The sequence below is a fragment of the Pelobates fuscus genome, chromosome 12 (assembly GCF_036172605.1).
Source record: "Pelobates fuscus isolate aPelFus1 chromosome 12, aPelFus1.pri, whole genome shotgun sequence".
NCBI lineage: Eukaryota > Metazoa > Chordata > Amphibia > Anura > Pelobatidae > Pelobates > Pelobates fuscus.
This window is the reverse complement of record NC_086328.1, coordinates 4597951-4620198: the sequence shown is the minus strand read 5'-3', so window position 1 is coordinate 4620198 and position 22248 is coordinate 4597951. Positions and strand designations below refer to the sequence as shown.

Genomic DNA, 22248 nt, shown 5'->3' with positions numbered 1-22248 from the left:
TAGCGATGGGGGGGGGGGGGGGTGATTGATGAACCTGTATTCTCTGTCCAGTCAGATTTAGATTTTTAGATTTGGGAGAATGACGGAAATTCATAAATTGCCAAAACTGGCAGAATTTGAGAGGATTGTACTCTGGGTTTTTTCCTGCTTGGTCGGCGAGGTTTTATATTTTTTGTCTTTAGACATTTTAGACAGTCTATTTCCAGAAAGCCCCCGCTCCAAATCTTTTTGTTTTCGGCAGCACGCCTCATTAATCACCGGAGCCTTTGCCCCGCTGCCACCTGCATAGATTTGCTTCTTCTGAACTCCTTCAGCGGGTTTCCGTGTTTAACCCCGTAACTACCGGGGCACTTATACTGAGCAAAGCTGGGCAGAATTAGATAAATGTCGCCTGAGAGTACCTAGGGCATAGAATTGTATAAATAAACATGTAATCTCTGTGTCATCGCCAGCAGCGTTTTAGTGTACTGTCATACTGTCCATAATATCCAGCAACATTGTCTGTACTTGCAGCACACTTGTACCTGTTTGGTAAGCATCATAATATAGAGGAAAATAGTTTCATCCTGTAAAAAGCTTTGCTTCGCTACATTCCTACTTTTCGTGCGCTGCTAACATTCATAGTTTGCCTTACATTCATCCCATCATATTGGGCGTTATTTAAAAACGGGGTGTCAAACTCACCAAGAATTCGACCAGATTTAAACATTTTTTTTTTTTTTAATTTTTTAGTTTGTAAAAAAAAAAAAAAACTAACAAACACCAGTGATAAGAAACCTATAAAACCTGAGAATAGAAACGTTCAGTTTATGTCTGTCCTGATTTCATGGCCCGTGCTGTTGTGCCTGTAATCTACACCAGCCTCCCTTGCTTGAAGGGACATCGTACCATCTTCGCATTCACGGCCGACACTGCCATGATGTCACAAGGTAACTGGTGTTTTGTGAGGAGATATTAGACGCACGTGTTGGATTCAGAGAGACATAGCCAGGATCTTTACTAAATCTTCCTGTTTGTGTTAGAGATACCATGTAGCACAAAGCGATCATTGCTGCCATAGCCACAAATTGCTCATCATGCAAGAAAGTGACGTCCGTTAACGGTTAGAGAGACTACCAGAAATTAGGCTGATGTTACCACCCTTCACTGTTATCCATAAGACAAAGTTCCTGGTTTATTATATTTAATGAATATAAGTTTTATTAAGAATGGGAAACATTAGACACACAGGTCAAATAACAATATGAACAAAATTCTTAGCCTGAAACTGTGACTTGTTAGGGATTCTACAGGAAAATGCAAATTACCGCCTAGAGTAGGCAGTGGAAACCACTGTTAGAGAATCTTTCTTTTTTGGTTATTTTATCATCAAATTTGCTGATAAATTCCTTTTTTTAATTTAGTGAATCATCCTAAAAAGATATGAAGATCCTCATACAGACCTTCTACTTCAAACCAGGGGGGGGATTTCTACTTGTCAGGACTACATTTTCACTGGCCAATGGCTAGTGTCGAGCTTCTATATTTACAACCCCATTATTAACTAGTCCGTTGTAGTGTAGTGTAGTGTGTGTCTGCTCAGTGTGCAAGGTGTGATCTGTGACGGTTATTTGAACCTTGTTGTGTGGAGTTTGACACCCCTAAATAGTGTTTTATTTCGTCCCAAAGGATGCTAACTGATTCATTCTCCTCCTTCCTTTTTCTGCTTTAGCTATAGGTAGCTGGTTTTCTGTTATGGCTGCTGGTACATGGTTACTTGTGTCTGAAGCAGTCACCGTTCCCATCGCAGAGATCTATTTAAGTAAATGTTTCCTCAGGTTCAACTTGAGCTTAGAATAGCTATGGCAGACCGTTTACCTGCTGGCCCTGTAGCCTGTGTCATGGATTGTTGGACTTGCAGTCATGGTACATTCTAGTTACTCTAAATGAAGGTTTTCTGAGCCTGTCCCTTTCTTTTTGGCCAGGTTGAGCAGTTTAAGCAGGACCCAAGCCCACAGAAATGCCTCCATTCAATCTTCCACTTGGACACAGGTGACCAGATCCTTACCTATGAGGAGTATGCTCACTTACAGGTAATGCGCAACTGACCTATTCTGTAAACGTGGAAATTGGAAAAATGTACCAAATGCTAAATAATGAAAGATCATATTTTATGCAGGAAACCGAAACTGTGCAGTATATTCGCTAACATGGAATTGCAGTGAATTCCAAACTACCAAAATTTAGATTAGAAAAAGATATAATAATTAAATTTTTCTTAATCCATCATTTTGCCTAGATTGTGCCTGTTTGTTTTTGTTTAAATGTTGCTGTACTTGGTATTGGCCTTTACCTCCATAGGTACCGGTCGATAATGATCTATGCCATCCATGCCAGCTAGTTGCCCCTGTATAGACTGTCACAGAGTGCAGGAGGTTAACACAATGCTTTGTGTCTTCATTTTTGTTCTGATGGCAAATATTTCCGGCTCAGGAAGATTTTTCTATTAACTATTTAAGTGGCCAGTGTGCTTTACTTTGCCATTTCTCCTGTCCCTATCAGTCATTCTCCCCACGCACACACTCCAACCTTTCATAATACAATCTCAATGCCTTGATACAATTTCCCCAAATTAGCGAAATAACAAAGTGAGTAATAAATGTGTATTTTATGCAGTTGCTGTTTTGTAAAGCAAGTCATTTTTTACCCTACTCATTGCCTTGTTAAACGAACGTCTTGGGTGTTAAATCACATGATCCCAGTGCGAAGTAACAGAATGGCGCGGCGGCAATCCGTCCGCATGGCAGACACGCTCTCACACTTTGCCCTGCAGGTGGGCACGCTAATGCTTCACTTATCAGCAGTAAGAGCAGACGGTTACATCCCCAATCTCCTTCCCCATGTTTAATCCATTATTTAAATTGCTCTCGCTTTTTTCCTGCCAATAAGGCTGTCCCTAAGATAGATTTATGCAGTTTTGTTGCAGTGATTTAAAATAATTATCTGCCATGCAATGCCAGTGTCTGGGTAAAGCTCTAAATGCCAGAGTCTGGGTAAAGCTCTAAATGCCAGTGTCTGGGTAAAGCTCTAAATGCCAGTGTCGGGGTAAAGCTCTAAATGCCAGTGTCGGGGTAAAGCTCTAAATGCCAGTGTCTGGGTAAAGCTCTAAATGCCAGTGTCTGGGTGAAGCTCTAAATGCCAGTGTCTGGGTAAAGCTCTAAATGCCAGTGTCTGGGTAAAGCTCTAAATGCCAGTGTCTGGGTAAAGCTCTAAATGCCAGTGTCTGGGTAAAGCTCTAAATGCCAGTGTCTGGGTAAAGCTCTAAATGCCAGTGTCTGGGTAAAGCTCTAAATGCCAGTGTCTGGGTAAAGCTCTAAATGCCAGTGTCGGGGTAAAGCTCTAAATGCCAGTGTCGGGGTAAAGCTCTAAATGCCAGTGTCGGGGTAAAGCTCTAAATGCCAGTGTCTGGGTAAAGCTCTAAATGCCAGTGTCTGGGTAAAGCTCTAAATGCCAGTGTCTGGGTAAAGCTCTAAATGCCAGTGTCTGGGTAAAGCTCTAAATGCCAGTGTCTGGGTAAAGCTCTAAATGCCAGTGTCTGGGTAAAGCTCTAAATGCCAGTGTCTGGGTAAAGCTCTAAATGCCAGTGTCTGGGTAAAGCTCTAAATGCCAGTGTCTGGGTAAAGCTCTAAATGCCAGTGTCTGGGTAAAGCTCTAAATGCCAGAGTCTGGGTAAAGCTCTAAATGCCAGTGTCTGGGTAAAGCTCTAAATGCCAGTGTCTGGGTAAAGCTCTAAATGCCAGTGTCTGGGTAAAGCTCTAAATGCCAGTGTCTGGGTAAAGCTCTAAATGCCAGTGTCTGGGTAAAGCTCTAAATGCCAGTGTCTGGGTAAAGCTCTAAATGCCAGTGTCTGGGTAAAGCTCTAAATGCCAGTGTCTGGGTAAAGCTCTAAATGCCAGTGTCTGGGTAAAGCTCTAAATGCCAGTGTCTGGGTAAAGCTCTAAATGCCAGTGTCTGGGTAAAGCTCTAAATGCCAGTGTCTGGGTAAAGCTCTAAATGCCAGTGTCTGGGTAAAGCTCTAAATGCCAGTGTCTGGGTAAAGCTCTAAATGCCAGAGTCTGGGTAAAGCTCTAAATGCCAGTGTCTGGGTAAAGCTCTAAATGCCAGTGTCTGGGTAAAGCTCTAAATGCCAGTGTCTGGGTAAAGCTCTAAATGCCAGTGTCTGGGTAAAGCTCTAAATGCCAGTGTCTGGGTAAAGCTCTAAATGCCAGTGTCTGGGTAAAGCTCTAAATGCCAGTGTCTGGGTAAAGCTCTAAATGCCAGTGTCTGGGTAAAGCTCTAAATGCCAGTGTCTGGGTAAAGCTCTAAATGCCAGTGTCTGGGTAAAGCTCTAAATGCCAGAGTCTGGGTAAAGCTCTAAATGCCAGTGTCTGGGTAAAACTCTAAATGCCAGTGTCTGGGTAAAACTCTAAATGCCAGTGTCTGGGTAAAACTCTAAATGCCAGTGTCTGGGTAAAGCTCTAAATGCCAGTGTCTGGGTAAAGCTCTAAATGCCAGTGTCTGGGTAAAACTCTAAATGCCAGTGTCTGGGTAAAACTCTAAATGCCAGTGTCTGGGTAAAACTCTAAATGCCAGTGTCTGGGTAAAACTCTAAATGCCAGTGTCTGGCTAAAGCTCTAAATGCCAGTGTCTGGCTAAAGCTCTAAATGCCAGTGTCTGGGTAAAACTATAAATGCCAGTGTCTGGGTAAAGCTCTAAATGCCAGTGTCTGGGTAAAGCTTTAAATGCCAGTGTCTGGGTAAAGCTTTAAATGCCAGTGTCTGGGTAAAGCTTTAAATGCCAGTGTCTGGGTAAAGCTTTAAATGCCAGTGTCTGGGTAAAGCTCTAAATGCCAGTGTCTGGGTAAAGCTTTAAATGCCAGTGTCTGGGTAAAGCTCTAAATGTTCACTCTGCAAAGTGCTTGCCAAAAAGGACCTCCGACTGCGAGAGTATTGCTTAAAGCAGGCACCTGATATCACCGTGCCCACTAAGCAGCCATCCAGAAATGTTGCATTTACACAGTGTAATTGATTATTGATTGCTTAAACCTTATCGATCATATGCAGCACAGGATTTCTTCTGCCGTGGCAGGTGGGTGCGTGTGTCTATGTGTGTTAGTGTAAATATACATGTATCAATCGTGGCTTGTTTTTTTCTTCCTAGATAAATGCGGTTTCCCTGTTCCTGCTGTACCTGGTGCAGATGATTGGCAGCGGTTTGCAAATTATCTACAATACAGACGAGGTACGGAATTATGGCCAATTCCATTACACTCAATCAATAGCTTTTTGAGTGAAAAAAAAATTAATTAGTTCCTGCACTGCTATGATTTTTAATTATAATTCTTGCATGCGGTCAATACACATCAAGGCAATTATATAAAGACGCTGATGTATAATTAAAGACGTACGTGCCTTTCCCTTGATAAATCTGTTGATTGAGAAAGTTCCCGGAGAGACTTAAAAAAGATCTTTCCTTAAACTAGACCAGTTCTTGCCTTCATCAGCTTGTAGATATGAGCTGTGTTTTACCAGATCCATTGTCTTCATCTGTGTGTTTGTGATGCTTTACTTGAATGTCAGTGTTTTCCCCTCCATAACAGGATAAATATTAGACAGGACGCCTGATTTTCAGGGCAACCTCTCTAGATCGCTTGGGGTAACAGCCTCGGTTTTTTTTTCTTTCTTCTAATTTTTTTTATTGCTTTCATGCAAGGTATGAGTGGCATCAAAGTTCCCATTGGTCCCTGTAATAATTAACTGTAATTCTCTCTGTATTGATAGCAGTGTCCCCTCTCAGCCAGAGCTGGATTGTAAACATGGAGACCAAGGGTGACACTATAGTGACCAAAACAACTTTATCTTAATCAAGCAGTATTAGTGTATAAATCAATTCCTCTGCAGTCTCACTGCTCAATTCTCTGCCATTTAGGAGTTAAATTATTTTGTTTATACAGCTCTTGTCACACCTCCCTGCATGTGGCTTACACAGCCTTCCTAAATACTTCCTGTAAAGAGAGATCTAATGTTTATACTTCCTTTATTGCAAACTCTGCTTAATTTAGACTGTACTATCTTCTCCTCTGTCAATAGCTTGCTAGCCTCCTGTCTGTAATTAAAGTTCAATTTACAGAGCAGGAGATAAAACCATCTGATTGAAAATAAAAACATTTTTGTTTTCATGCAGGCTGTGTCACAGCCAGGGAAGGTGTGACTAGGGCTGTATAAACAGAAACAGAAGTGATTAACTCCTAAATGGCAGAGAATTAAGTAGCCAGACAGCAGGGGCATGATCTATACACAAAACCTGCTTCATCAAGCTAAAGTTGTTTTGGTGACTATAGTGTCCCTTTAAATATGTGATTTTCTGCTGATAACACACTTTGAGGTCACAATCTCTCACTCTTATTTCGTTGCCAAGGAATCTTGTTAGTGGTTTAACTCCATTTATATTTAATTCCCGGATCCTTCCCTCAAGTGTTTGTTGTCGCTAATTGATCTAGATGAGCAATTATGTTGGAAGCGGAAGTGGTACTAAGTGAGGGCAGGAAAGCTTTGTCTTGTAACATGAATTTTACATGCAGTCTGCTCTCTGCACACGTGTAAAGATTTCTGTTAATGAACAGAGGTCATTTCATAAATGTTTTACTTATTTTTTTTTATTTCCCCTTCACATTTCCATCAGCAGAGCACAATACAGGATTTTAAATTTGTTTCCATGGCAATAAAATAAGTATAATTCATTTTTAAATGAATAAAAATCTTCCGCATATTTCAGCGAGGTTACATCTTGTAATTCTTGCAGATTAGGACATGATTTCCATACGCTGTTCTTATCGCAGTACCTTAGAGATTGCTTTGTGATCACAGTGCGCGCATTGACCAGTTATCATAATAAATAAATACATGTTTAATTAGAACTGATTCCCGATCCATTCTCCGTTATTTATTCATTTCTTCCAATAGGATTCTCTAGGACAGGAGTGCCCAAAAGGTAGAGGTTTTAAAACTATGGCTTTTTTATGATGCTTTGTCATTCTAAAGGAATGCAAAGCATCATGGGAGTTGTAGTTTTACAACATCCAGCGGTCTAGGTTTTGGACACCCCTGCTCTAGGACCTTCCAGCCTCTGATCCAGGAGACATGCGACACCCATGTAGATCTGTTTGCGTACAGAATGTATATCTGATCTGGACAGTTTAGACATTATGCAAATTATACCATTTAAACTCCCAGAATAGACCAAGGTGGATTCTAGCAGACAGACAAACCGCTTTAGGAGAAAAGTGTCTCATCTTGAATCATTTCTTAATGGGGAAAAAATACCTAGATTTATACAAGTGTCCCATTAAGGGAAAAGCACACACAAAAATACAGCTTGATACCGTTCAGGGCTACTTACAGTCCAATCACCTACATAGGGACTTGGTGTTAAAGTATACTGATGGCCGCTGGATGTATTGTTTGTTTTTATGGTTGTGCTGCGCAGAATTCCGTGACCTCCCAGGAATGAGGTCAGATGGCTCTAGTGATTTGAGCATTAAGAACATATCACTTGAGACATTAATGAAGTTAAAGAATCTCTTTTGTTACGTTCAATCATCCCGTGCATGAATCTCCTTTTTACTTGTCATGTGCCGTCTCAGGCCTGTGCAAGTAGGGCTGCTTTATTGATTTCTGTAGATAATGTCTCTCAGTCCAGCCTGTTATTATAAGCAGTATGGGCAGAGATTGATATTCGATGAAGTGCTTAGTACGGCGTAAGGGAGGCCGCAGCCGTAGTTATCGTATTCACTGTGTAACACTGAAAGCAGCAGGTCCCGGCCTGTCATTGTAGTGAGTTATTGCTGGGATTATCCCTTATTCATCAGTTTAACCCCATGTGGAAGGAACATGCTGTCTCTTCATATATCTAATTAATAGTCCTGCCACTCCTATCATCCGGTACAATATTCCAAGGTTACGGCTCATGTCAACCTCTGCCATCAGAGCCCGTTGGGGGATGCCATCAGAGCCTGCAGGGGGATGACCTTCACTGTTTTAAAGTCTCTAGTCTTAGGAGCTGACAATCTATGCCAGCCACTCCCTTAGTACTGAAACGCAGCTTGCTGGGAATGTTTAAAGGCGTTAAAGCATTTACGGTGACGGCTCCATGTGCCTCTGTCTGTTTTGCGCAGTGCTGGGTTTCCACCTGTCAGATCAGATCCGTGCGTGTAATTAAACACCAAAGCCCGCACTGAGAATGGAAGATGGTGTTTGTTAGATTTTCACTTCGTGTTGTGAATACATTTCCATTTTCCGCTCGAGGTTCTGCTGTGTTTGGTTTCTAAATGGATTTTACTGGTGTATCCAACAGACAGGCTATTATTTGGCGATTGCTCTTGCTTTTTTCACGTTATCTTACACAGACAAGTGAGTTCCTTCCCACTTTTAAGATCCATGTTTTTACTGCACAGCCACTGTCAGGAGACCATTAGGCAGAACACGTTTGGTTTGGAGGAAACTTGCTTTAAATTTTAGGACAATTTCCCGGCTGCCGCGTATTCCTTGGGGGGACTCCATCTTTATTTCATTTCACACATACTCTTGGCGAAAGCTTTTTACGCTTCAAAATGTTTATTTAAGAGAATTTTCACATGATTCTATAAATCATTCCGCAGTCCGCCCCAATCCACCAAGTTATTATGGGGAACAGTTATATGGCAAAGGTCTCTCACAATGCAAAGAATTTCACAGAATGAAAACATAATTGCACTCCTATAACATTAGAAAACAAATTACCACTTCTTTTCCCTGTACAGTATCCCTCATGTGCCCCTCGCTAACGGCTCCCTGTGCGCCGTCCCCCCCTCGCCAACGGCTCTTTGCGCACTGCCCCCACCTGCCAACAGCTCTTTGCGCACTGCCCCCACCTGCCAACGGCTCTCTGCGCACTGCCCCCACCCGCCAACGGCTCTCTGCGCACTGCCCCCACCCGCCAACGGCTCTCTTCGCACTGCCCCCACCCGCCAACGGCTCCCTGCGCACTGCCCCCACCCGCCAACGGCTCCCTGCACGCCGTCCATGCCTCGCCAACGGCTCCCTGCGCGCCGTCCATGCCTCGCCAATGGCTCCCTGTGCATCGTCAACCCAAATGTGTATTGTGTGCCTGGCACTTATATCTTGTGTTACTCTGTATCTAGTCTCTGTATCTGTGCCTCTCTCTGTGGATGTTTTCCCTTACATTTATCTCATCCGTTCCCTCTCCAGGTTTCATTCATCCAGAATCTAGTTTTCTGTGTGGAGAGAGCGTATCGTGTGCCTGACTTTGGGATCTGGGAGAGAGGCAGCAAGTATAACAATGGAAGCACAGAATTACACTCCAGGTAACTTGCAGGATTCATTATATCTTCGTTGGATTTGTCTGTTATTTCTTATGGCACCGTTTTATTGATGCTACGTATAAGTAGATTGGATTTGCAAAATGCAGTAATGAAGCTAGCGTAAAATTGAGTGTGCACGGCTGAATTAACAGCTTCTCGTGCTGGGAAAAAACACTTTAAGGTTTGTTTGTTACAATCGTGTTTTTGCTCCCGCTATAAACGAGATGTTTTTTTATTCTTGTCCAGATCCTTTATTTAGCATTGCCGACACATTACGCCATTCTCAGTAATGTCTACCTGTTTCTAGCCTGTGTAGAATGTGAGATATTTTATAATATCCGTGTGCCGGGGAACGTTTTAAGCTGCGCTCTTATTTCCTGATGAGAAAGTATGGCGCAGTAGGAAGTGGATGGTTCACCAGGAAATTTCTTCCCCCAGGGTGCTGGTAAAATCTTGAACATTATGTTCCAGTTCCTGCTAAATCAGTGTTTCTGTTACTAAACCAATAGTTACAAAAATCTAAGAAGAATGGCCACTTTTTCACAAATTTGGAGATTTGGTATTGGCCTGAAATTTGAATCTTTGTCGTTTCTCCGCTGTTCCCAATTTCAGTGAAGACACACCCATATGACACACTTTTGTGATCCATTATTCTAGACCTGAAATTTGAAAGAATCCAGAAATCTGAAACCGTTAGGAAATGAATTGTTTATTAACCTTATTAAAAGTATCAGCTGTTTATGGAGATATTGTTATTTTAATGAATGGACTAGTCTGGCCTTGTGACTGAGGGTCGTTCGTCTTGGAGAAATTCAGCCTCCTAATTAAGCAATGATGACGATTGAAATTCCAGTGTAGAGTCGGTTAGCTTATTAAATCATTTACCGCTTCCATCCTATGGTTTCTGGTGTCAGTAGTGATCGATGTATGCTTAACCAGTCACATTACTGCTGCCGTAATTCATTCAGCTGCCGCTGCCGTGATGTATAGTTATAATGAAAATGCAGAGTACGTCTCCATCTGGTTTGCACCCAGTTTGCTAGTCTAGCACTCCATGAACCCTGAATATTAACAAGAAACGATTACCTGCTTATTACAGGTGCTTTATTCAGTGGGCAGTATAGTCATTTAACGCATCTACACAGTTCTGACAGTTTTTGTTAATACTTAAAGAACAAGCTTGTCTGGAGTTTTGGTTCGTGGGTGTTGTGTCTGTATATGTCACGGAATGATTTCTGGGTTGGATATGTGGCTGCCTGGTTGTAGTAAGGATAGTATTTTTTATGTTAAGATTTGAAAATGTAATGTTTTATAGCTTAGAATGGCGGAGGGATTGCTGCATTCCACTGAAAGTAAAATAACAAGTTAGCTCAGAATGGGTATAATTTCAACGTTCTCTAAAGGCCTTTATCAGACGTTAGCAGATTGGAGGAGGCGAAATGACATAGGTTTCTAGGCACCAATAGAGGAGTGCTAGCCCATCTTTTTATATCACTCTTATTGCTGGTTTTGGTGGATCCACGTCATCGTTGGTGAAAGGGGGTATACCGGTATATCCTGTTTAGAGCTTCATGCACTAAAAATAATAAAATAGACATTTTAGTCAAAATGCTAATTCAGAAAAGACATGTATATTTCAGTCTGTTAGTCTCACATAAACTGGTCCAGCAGGGCCGCAATTATACACCACGCGTGGATTAGTTTGTAGGCTGGCCTGATGATTGTGTCTTTGGTTGAAAGAATAAAATTTAAAGCTGCCTTTCCTTTGGTCCCTTGATAGCAATGTGTGACATTGCTGACTGAGCAACTAACGAGCAGGGTATTCCAATAATCCGTTTTCCATGATGTTCACTAAGACTGTCCAACGCTAACCGTGACTGCGCGGGGTGTCCAGGACCTGGCGTGGGTGAGGGCGCAGGGTGTCCAGGACCTGGCGTGGGTGACGGCGCGGGGTGTCCAGAACCTGGCGTGGGTGATGGCGCTGGGTTTTCAGGACCTGTCGAGGGTGATGACGCTGGGTTTCCAGGACCTGGCGAGGTTGAGGGCGCAAAGTGTCCAGGACCTGGCGGGGTTGAGGGCGCGGGGTGTCCAGGACCTGGCGAGGGTGATGACGCTGGGTTTCCAGGACCTGGCGAGGTTGAGGGCGCGGGGTGTCCAGGACCTGGCGAGGTTGAGAGCACGGGGTGTCCAGGACCTGGCGAGGTTGAGGGCGCGGGGTGTCCAGGACCTGGCGAGGTGGAGGGCGCGGGGTGTGCAGGACCTGACGAGGTGGAGGGCGCGGGGTGTGCAGGACCTGACGATGTGGAGGGCGCAGGGTGTGCAGGATCTGGCAAGGTGGAGGGTGCGGGGTGTGCAGGACCTGGCGAGGGGGAGGGTGCGGGGTGTGCAGGACCTGGCGAGGTGGAGGGCGCGGGGTGTGCAGGACCTGGCGAGGTGGAGGGCGCAGGGTGTGCAGGACCTGGCGAGGTGGAGGGAGCGGGGTGTGCAGGACCTGGTGTGGGTGACGGCACGGGGTGTCCAGGACCTGGCGTTGGTGCTGGCGTGGGGTGTCCAGGACCTGGCGTTGGTGCTGGCGTGGGGTGTCCAGGACCTGGCGTGGGTGAAGGTGTGGGGTGTCGAGGACCTGGTGTAGGTGATGGCGTGGGGTGTCGAGAACCTGGTGTGGGTGATGGCGTGGGGTGTCGAGAACCTGGTGTGGGTGATGACGTGGGGTGTCCAGGACCTGGCGTGGGTGATGGTATGGGGTGTCAGTTTGTTGCTTTATTTAGCACCCCATCACATTCCGAGCCCGATAGAGAGCTATCGTGCTGTTTGGATAGAAGAGCTGGTCTTGGCGTACACAAAGCTCTGTTTATAAACTCTTATTTTGCTAAATAAAAAGATCTGAATCTATGGCTCACACATGATGTCCGTTTAAAGCAGAGACAAGTACATTGCTGTTTATTTAGTTTATTTTTCTATTACCGGGCAGCTTGCAGATAATGAATAGGAAGGCTGAGTATTAATGGGTGGCTGCGAAGCAGTGATTGCAGAGGGCCCTCGCTATTAATAGAGCGCACCGGCAACATGAAAGCAAAGTGTGTAGAGTAATGCAATCGGCAGCTCTTGGCTTATTACAATTACCCCGTCCTGCACTGTGTAAACCTGGATTATAAACCGATATGGAAAAAACTCTCCACGCGCTGCTGCAGCCTCATTTGTGTCTAAAATACTATGGAAACATTTCTTACGGAAGGAAAGAAAAGAAACGGGCCCCATCAATCGCCCTCATATCCCTCTCTCCGAGTCCTGCAGGCGGACGGGGAACACGCAGGCGATAAGGTTTTCTAATGGAGGCGTCTATTTTAATAACATTATTCTGAGCAGATTAATGGTTTCCAGCGTTAATGAAAAGCAACATCTTTGAATCATTTCTGTGTTGGCTTCTGGCTCCCAGTAATGTGTTTTTTGTGATCTGAGCCAAACGTCGAAACAGATAGTAAATAGTAATAAGATTCAAGCCTTGGGCGTATTGCGGAATAAAAACAGGTCGCTTGCTGACCTTAATCGCGATACTCCTGCACTCTGTCTGAACAAGGAACCCACCCACATATAAACTCTCAATACTGGGAAGCTGCCCCCCTGACTGCTTTACATTCATCTTATTTATTTCTGTTGATTTACTAGAAGATTTTCTAGATCAAAATTGTGAACCATAAATGAGAGATCCAAATATTGGTATCAAATATTAGTGTTTCTAACCATGGGAAGTGGAAGACCAGATGAAATGGTCAGGGGTACGACTCTGTGAGGGGTGGTATAGCAGGGTACGACTCTGTGAGGGGTGGTATAGCAGGGTACGACTCTGTGAGGGGTGGTATAGCAGGGTAAGACTCGGTGAGGGGTGGTATAGCAGGGTAAGACTCGGTGAGGGGTGATATAGCAGGGTAAGACAGTGTGAGCTGTGGTATATCAGTGTAAGACAATGTGGGGAGTGGTATATCAGGGCAAGACCGTATGAGGGGTGATCTAGCAGGGTAAGACTCTGTGAGTGGTGAAATAGCATGGTGAGACGGGGTGAGGGGTGGTATAGCAGGGTAAGACAGTGTGGGGGAGGTAGAAATAGAGGTCTCTGACATAATTCCTCTTGTTGCTGATTTAAGGACAGAATGATATCCCAGAGATCACGACTGGACCATAGCACGATTGCCAGAATTAGCCGCAACAGCTTCCCCTCTCTTCCCAGGAGTAAAGTATTAGCACAGATCTCGTGCCTTCCCATAAAGATAACCAGTGTGTCACTCAGCTTCCCCAAACAGATAAACAGTCTGTCACTCTCCCTAATGCAGACAGGCAGCCACCCCCCCTTCCTGCCGTTACTGCTTTCATCTTAGCCAGGATACTGCAGCAAGGGCTGAGCAAGGGACCTGAATATTAATCTCTCTCCATCCGTCCGTCCGACCAGCAACTAAATAATATGGGTGACAACGCTGCCTCTCCATTACTATTCTAGCTCTGCCCTGCTCGGGATTATTTATTAAAATTAAAAAACTAGTGTTGACACATTAATGATTTATCATCTTAAAAGCGCTCCTGGGGTTCTGTATTGAAGAACAAATTCTTCATAGCCCTTTCCAATACACCTAGTGTCTCGCCTGCATCCTGATTGGCTACGGATGTGTTCGGAATGTTAAACTGCCTCTCTGCTGCTTTTTCAAAGAAATTCTTAAAAAAAAAAAATATATATATATATATATATATAGATATTGCATGCACTAGCGATTTATGGTCTAATCATGTCGTTTGGAAATAAAGTAGGTATTTGGTGATGAAATACAGCGGGCATGTTCTTACATAAAAGAATGCTAAACTGAAATTATTTGCAGTGAAGCATTGATGTCGTTTTAAGTGATCGATAGATAGAGAAATAAATCGCGAGCGCAGCTTGTAAAATACGCCAGGGCATCAATCCTTTTTTTTTTTTTTAAAAGCACAGTTGTCAGGGATAAGCTATTGCATGAGCCTCAGGGAAACTCGCGCACATCGAAATACTGCAGACATCAGAAAACCACGGATTGGCTGCTGGTATTGGGAGTGGTTTTGCGGTTATTCAGCTGGCAAACAGGTAGTGTGAACAGGAAAACTACAGCTCCCATGATGCTTTGCCAGCCATCGATGTAGAGCTACCTGTTGGCCATCTGTTGTTAAGGCATTTCACAATTCCGTATGTGTCACCTCGGATGTTGTCTTTCTCAGTTATTGATTGTGTTTTTTGTTAAGCTAAAAAATAATGGAATATTTCATTACAAAATATAATGTGATGTTTAGCTTAAAATATAAGAATATAAGTCGAACCTTTACACTGTTGAATGCTACATAAAGTTTAATCGTACCTGTCCGGTGTCGGACTTGCCAGGACAGTCCCTGGTTTTGGACTTACTGTTTTAGTAACCTTATACTATTAGAAAGCACCATTTGCAGACTGCTGCGTCGGCATTGTGCCCTTTCTCAAAGTAGCATGCTCATTGGTTAAAAATAGTGCAGGGAGTATTTGTCCCATCCCTCTCTCCAATGTAATGTACTACAGAATTCCAAAATATCTCTTATTGGGGTTATTTACTAAATATTGAATGGAAACCTCCAAGCTGAACAATTCTGAGGGATGATCTAAACGTGGAGCAGACGGGAACATTCTATTGGTTTCCATTGTGATTGTTTCAGCTGTAAAGCAATCAGCAGGAGCATTCCATTGGTTTCCATGGTGATTTTATCAGCTGTAGAGCAATCAGCAGGGACATTCCATTGGTTTCCACGGTGATTGTTTCAGCTGTAGAGCAATCAGCAGGAACATTCTATTGGTTTCCATGGGGACTGTTTCAGCTGTAAAGCAATCAGCAGGAACATTCCATTGGTTTCCATGGTGATTGTTTCAGCTGTAAAGCAATCAGCAGGGACATTCCATTGGTTTCCATGGGGACTGTTTCAGCTGTAAAGCAATCAGCAGGAACATTCCATTGGTTTCCATGGTGATTTTTTCAGCTATAGAGCAATCAGCAGGGACATTCCATTGGTTTCCATGGGGACTGTTTCAGCAGTAGAGCAATCAGCAGGAACATTCCATTGGTTTCCATGGGGACTGGTCCACGTTTATAACTTAGACGTCAAACCTGCCTATTAAAGTAACTCTGTCACTATAAATATAGTCTATCTAATTGCGTTTATATAATCCCTGTGTCTTTTTTTCCTGAGTACGCTTGTTTTCATAAAATATATAAAGAAAAGTAGGAACTGCATATTTTCTCGTATATCAGTCCGGTTAATTAAACTCAACAATGGGCGGGACTTAAAGAAAGTTTCTGTTTCAGTTGATAAGCTAATTTACCCACAATCCATCAGTAAAATCGATCCCACAGAAAGCCAATGCAGACATCATGTCAGAGGGAAAAAAAATGGTGGCACCCAGGAATCAAGATCCGGCACAAGGAGTAATCGAGAGGAAGTATGTGTACCTCCGCCAATCGATGCGCCTAGTGCTCGCTGAGGACTCCAACCGACACCATCAGCACTACAGACCCTACTTCCAGCAATGCAGCTGCGTCGGGGTCTCGCCGTCTCCACCCACCCTGGATCCACGACCAGGATCCAGCTCCCAGTGGGTGAACCTCTCCTAAATCCAGAGAGCGTAGCAGGAACAAATCAAGCTATTGCAAGAGCTTACTCTGGGGAGTAAGTGATTATAGCAATCCCCAGAGTGTAGTTATCCCTTCCCCCAAACATGAGCCAAGGCTTCAAGAAAGGTTCAAGATGATATGATTTTAATGACCACACACTGGCTTTTATGCAAGTCCCCATGCAAGGGGACATCCCACAGGGACACAGTACAACCAATCACAGAGAATACAAACAAAACATTCCCACAGTGACATCACAATCCCTCCTCTCTATCCTGGAGATAATTGGGAAGTAATCAAATTATCTCCCAGGAGAGAGGCAAGACTCCATTAACCACATGGTTACAAAAAGACATAAAATTACACAATGTCACAATTACTACATAAAACGTATACATGCAAGATATCCCCAGATAGCTTATATCTGAGTGCACATTATTATTGAATGGCTCTCAGATCACATACATACAATTCAATCGCCATGGAGCCAAAGTCTTTTCCATAGTCTTTCGTTACACAAATAGGCTCCATGGCATAGCTATCTGGGGTAGCACTACTCACATACTGAAAGTCCCAAATACACCGGCAGAAATACCCAAATAAACCTTATTGCAGGGTAAAATACAGCTATCAGCACAGGGCCCATAGTCGGAAGGCAGGAGGCTAGCAATTAGTTCTCTCCAGGCACAAGAGGCGAAGGGCACTTCGTCACACATCTTCCCTTTGGGGGGAAGACTAAACAGGTACCTGACCTTCTGCCGGTCAGTACCTAGGTTAGTCGGGCAGCCCACCCACAAAGAAAAATCAGCAGAGAAGCCCCCCACAATAAACGGTACTGGCCTGTAGGTCCCAGGGTGTAGCGGGACAGTTCAGCATCCTCGGTCTCCCTAGTGCAGCTAAGCAAACAGCTGGGGCTACTTGGGGGGCAGAGGCCAGCGGCGCTCTGCCATGATGCTAGCTCTTTCTCTGGGATAGCCTGCAGGGTCTCAGGCTCTGAACAAGGGACAAGGGTAGGGCAGAGGCCAGCGGTACTCTTCCCAAGTGCCAGCTCTTCCACTGGGATAGCCTGCAGGGGGTCAGGCTCTGGGCAAGGTACAAGGGTAGGGCAGAGGTCAGCGGTGCTCTGCTCAGGTGCCAGCTCTTCTGCTGGGAGGGGGTCAGTGGGTATTGCAGGTTCATCCCCTGCCCCCAGGACCCTGTCGGGTTGTAGCCGTGGAGGGGAGAACTTACTTACCTCCTCCTCCTGGTATCCCTGCAGGGATAGTTGGGGATCTAGACCACCCGTCCAGCATCCCTGTAGGACTGGCACAGAGACTGCGGTCCCATCTGCGCCAGTGTGGTTAGGGTTGTTCTCCCCCTCACCCGGTATCTCCTGCTGCGGTGGGAGAGGGAGGCCGGCTGCCCCCACTCCCCAGGACGCTGGTTGCTGTAAGGTGGAGGGATCTACCATCACCTCCTCCTGGAACTCAGGCCGCCGCTGGGGGGAGGGAATGGTTTTCTCCCCTCCCTGTGAGATACACTGCCGCTGGGGATCTGGGCCGGGAACCGAGCATCCCTGTAGGGCCGGTGGAGAGACCTCGGTCCCATCTCCACCTGCCATCTGTGGGTCTTCCCAGGACCGTTCTATAAGGTTGCCCACTTCTGGGGCTGGTTGGACAGAAGAGGGTACGGTGTCCAGGTAATCCTCTGGGCTGAGGGCCGGTGATTGGGCTAAGTTGAACAGTTGATAGTACTCCTGTTATAGCTCCCATTCGATTGTGATCAGGCGGTTGATATCTGGTCCCAGTCCAGTAGTATCAGGGAGCTCCAGTGCATGCAATCGCCCTCCCCTGATGTTCCAATACCGGGACTCCTTGGTGCTGCCAAAGTCACTGCCCACCTCCACCAATGCATCCCATAACAGACCAGGGCCATCGTAGTCACTGCCCTCTGGCCTCTCACTCTCCGCCACCCAGGGGCACCTCTGGACCAAGTACCACCGTAGCGCCCGGTAAGCCTCATCTAGCCACAGTTCTTTTCTGATTAACCTCTACAGTTCCAGCACCCACTCTCTTGGGGCCAGATACCCTATGAAGGGCATCCTCAGCGCTGCTTGTTTCCGACTGCGCTGTGCTTCGCTTGGGAGGTTTTCTCCCAATGGACCTCGTGTCAACTCCAAGGCCTCGTGCCAGAGATCTCGCCGTATCCCATCTCTCAAGGCCAGCTCCTCCTCGGTTGAAATAGGGCCACACTCCTGGGCCAAGGCATTTTGTAGTCTCCATAGGAACTCCTCCTCGTAGGGTGACGCTACCCGGCGGCTAGCTTGCTCCATCCCTTTGAGTTCCTCTGAAGCCAGGGGCGCTGCACGAGTGCTAGCGTTGCCCTTAATTATAAATCCGTAACTCCACGCGTTACCGGTGTCTCCGAGCTGCTGGTCTTCGCACTAGGAAGCCATCCCGCCGCTAACACCAAATGTTACGGTTGCCTCCAGGCTGGCTGGAAGTTGGACCGTAGAAAAGGATGCTCCTAGCGCTCACCAAAGGACCATCAGCACCGTAGACACCATAACTACTGCTTAGCCACCATAAGTACTGCAGACTCCACGAACCACCGCTGCTGGGCTGGCATAGCTATCTGGGGTAGCACTACTCACATACTGAAAGTCCCGAACGCCCCGGCAGAAATACCCAAATAAACCTCATTGCAGGGTAAAATACAGCTATCAGCACAGGGGCCATAGTCGGAAGGCAGGAGGCTAGCAGTTAGTCCTCTCCAGGCACAAGTGGCGAAGGGCACTTTGTCACAAAGTATAATCATTGATTTTTCCACAACCCACCTGCAACTAAGCCACTTCATTTCTACACTGCAACTGATTTATTTCACCTTTGTTACTACTAATTAAAGGGACACTATAGTCACCAGAACAACTACAACTAATTGTATTTGTTCTGGTGAGCAGAATCATTCCCTTCAGGCTTTTTGCTGTAAACACTGTTTATTCAGAGAAAATGCAGTGTTTACATTACAGCCTAGTGATAACTCCACTGGCCACTCCTCAGATGGCTGCTAGAGGTGCTTCCTGGGGCAGTGCTGCACAGTGTGACTGACATTCAGTGTCTCCACCCTCTGCATGCAGACACTGACCTTTCATTATAGAGATGCATTGATTCAATGTATTTCTATGATGAGATGCTGATTGGCCTGGATGGTGTTTGGCTTGTGCTGGCTGTGCCCCTGATCTGCCTCCTTGATGAGCTCAGCCAATCAAATGCTTTCCTAAGTGAAATCATTGTGATTGGCTCAGATCATAGCTTCTGATGGCAGAGCCAGCAGCAGCAAACTGCAATAAAGGTAAGATTTTAGTATATTTAGGGGGGGGGGGGGGTAGATGGTGTTTTTAACACTATAGGGCCAAGAATATATGTATGTGAGACCTGACTTGGAGTATTGTACGCAGTACTTTGAGACCGTTTCTCCAGAAGGATATTGATACCTTAGAGAGAGTTCAGAGAAGGGCTAATAAACTGGTTCATGGATTGCAGGATAAAACTTACCAGGAAAGGTTAAAGGATCTTAACATGTATAGCTTGGAGGAAAGACGAGACAGGGGGGATATGATAGAAACATTTAAATACATAAAGGGAATCAACACAGTAAAGGAGGAGACTATATTTAAAAGAAGAAAAACTACCACAACAAGAGGACATAGTCTTAAATTAGAGGGACAAAGGTTTAAAAATAATATCAGGAAGTATTACGTTACTGAGAGGGTAGTGGATGCATGGAATAGCCTTCCAGCTGAAGTGGTAGAGGTTAACACAGTAAAGGAGTTTAAGCATGCGTGGGATAGGCATAAGGCTATCCTAACTATAAGATAAGGCCAGGGACTAATGAAAGTATTTAGAAAATTGGGCAGACTAGATGGGCCGAATGGTTCTTATCTGCCGTCACATTCTATGTTTCTGTTGTTCCTGACCCTAAAGTGCTCCTTTAATTTATTGGACAAAGACATTTTAAAAACCAAAAAGAACATTGGGCCCCATAGAAGAGATACTGTCACTGCTGATAGATACAATGTTACTTTTAATAAATGTAAACACTTTAAAATGGGTGAAACACACCTACAATAAATGGCGAAGAGAAAAATGAAAAAGTGACAGTGGAATATCTACTAAATAGTACCAAGGCCTGTTTAGGGGGATTGATGGCATTGTGGATTGAATTTTAATGTCAATACCATTAACGTGTGAATCCCTACTCGTGTATATACAGGGGATTGCCATCTATAGATACATAGTGTTTGACAAACCTAGCAGGAGTACTAAACCAAAAATACCCGAAATGAAACCATAGCCTGCTTGTCGGCGAAGATCCAGGTATAACAAGACATTACTGGATATATTATCACTGGAATCAGGCTGTACAGGGATCTGGGGAGTATTCACTGAATATATCAGTTTATAAAAAAAAAAAAATACAAATAAATATCACAACTCCCTGGTAAATGAGTGTAGTAGTAATGGCGGAGGAGAATGATTAGCAGGAGCCATGTGTTGTATAACTTCCTTGGTAAATGGCAGATACAGTTACTAAACACTCTTCCAATGTATAATACAAATCTTGTTTTAGAATGTTTCATACCTTGTGGGTGTATTTAGTGAGAACAAGGGGGATGTATCGGCTAGATAGGAAGATACACAATTATCTGTCCATGATGGGCCTTCGAGGGCACTCCTTAGCAAGATTACCGTACTCTGCTTCTCTGACAGATTAGCCTCCCCACTTATACACCAAAGAGCAGGATAGCTAGCCTTCTCTAGAATCCCGTCTCAAACTGCAAAGACTTGTGACGGTGCCTCTCTACCGGTGTCTACTGGTGCCTCTCTACCGCTGCCTCTTGTAGCAGAACCCCTCTGGCTGCCCAACACATTTCCTTCATAATTTTTTGTTTGAACATAAAAGGTTTTAGTATGGACTTCTATTAGACTGTGTATAGATTGCGTATAGGAAGGTGTACCCCTCCCCGTTTCCTGTCCCATTGTTCTCCAGCAGGGCGTTGTCCCAGGCACACTGCCAGACTAGTTGGAACTGGTTTGGGCTGGAAAGTTTGGGATGGAAAGCCATGCTTCAGTGGTCCTAAAGGGAACTCCACCTAACTTTTTAACCCCCATAACTCCCGAACCCCTGGTCCGATCTGGGTGATTTTTGAATATGTTATTCACCCAGATCAGGGCTATCAGGGGATACCACATTTAGGGATGTACTTGGGGTACATCTAGATCTTGGGGAAAAATATGTACATTTTAATTCTGTTAACAGATAAGCTGATGGGAGGAGATGTGTGGGTTGTACCTTGTACTTTATTGGTTAATGTACTAATTATTGTGGGTGGCTCCCTTGCACGGGAGCATTGCGTAAAAGCAGGGGTTGTGTGATTAAAAGTTAGTTAAGTTCTACTCCTGATACTGTGTGTCGTCCAGTTATTGAGAAAGGCAATGGGATATTACTGGATTGCCTTGCTGATTGTGCTTGTTACCCTATTGGATTTACTACTTGTTCCTGAGCCATTCTAGGATACCAGCGGAAATAGGCTGTGGGAAGTCAGCTCCCTGCTACACCTCTCTATTGGTGCCTGTCTACCAGTGTCTACTGGTGCCTCTCTACCGGTGTCTACTGGTGCCTCTCTACCGGTGTCTACAGGCCTGGTGGATCATCAGCTAACTGAGAACTATCAAGCCCCTGACGCGCGTTTCTCCTCATCAGGGGGGAGATTAATTTACTATAATAATGCTACCATCTCTACCCATAGTTTACTACTATAATATTTTGTACCACCAATTACATGTAGTTATTAATAATCTGGCTGATAGGCTTTGGTTGGCAAATATTTAAATTGTATATAACGAATGGCTACTCTGCTCTACCACTCCGCTTGCCTCTCCGAGCTGTAAATTCCTTCAAATAATGGCGTATTTCTATTCCTTATGCTCAATTCCACAATCCATCTGCTGCTAATCCACTTTGTTTCTACACTGCACCGCCCATCTCCCTTCCTCTCCTGGCTATATATCATGCTCGTCCAGCTGTTTGGAATCACAGTCAATCACCTCCTCATTCCCTTTACATGTTACCTGTTACTGCAATCATTCTATTAATTCTCTCTGCCATCACCTCCAAATTCCACTGCTACCTATTGTCTCATCTCCCCGTTTTCCCCCCTTTTCATCAGGGGTGCCCAAAACG

The 22248-nt window shown here is 44.7% G+C and overlaps 1 protein-coding gene across 4 annotated transcripts in view; it reads left to right on the top strand.

Annotated features, from left to right (window-relative positions):
* Positions 1–22248, top strand: part of PHKB (phosphorylase kinase regulatory subunit beta) — a 200210-nt gene that overhangs the window by 70891 nt on the left and 107071 nt on the right. For all 4 annotated transcript variants that reach the window (XM_063437844.1, XM_063437843.1, XM_063437841.1 and 1 more), the window contains 3 exons: positions 1965–2072; positions 5179–5259; positions 9264–9379. In XM_063437844.1, the coding sequence (XP_063293914.1) occupies positions 1965–2072; positions 5179–5259; positions 9264–9379 (305 nt within the window). The remainder of the gene's footprint in view (positions 1–1964; positions 2073–5178; positions 5260–9263; positions 9380–22248) is intronic.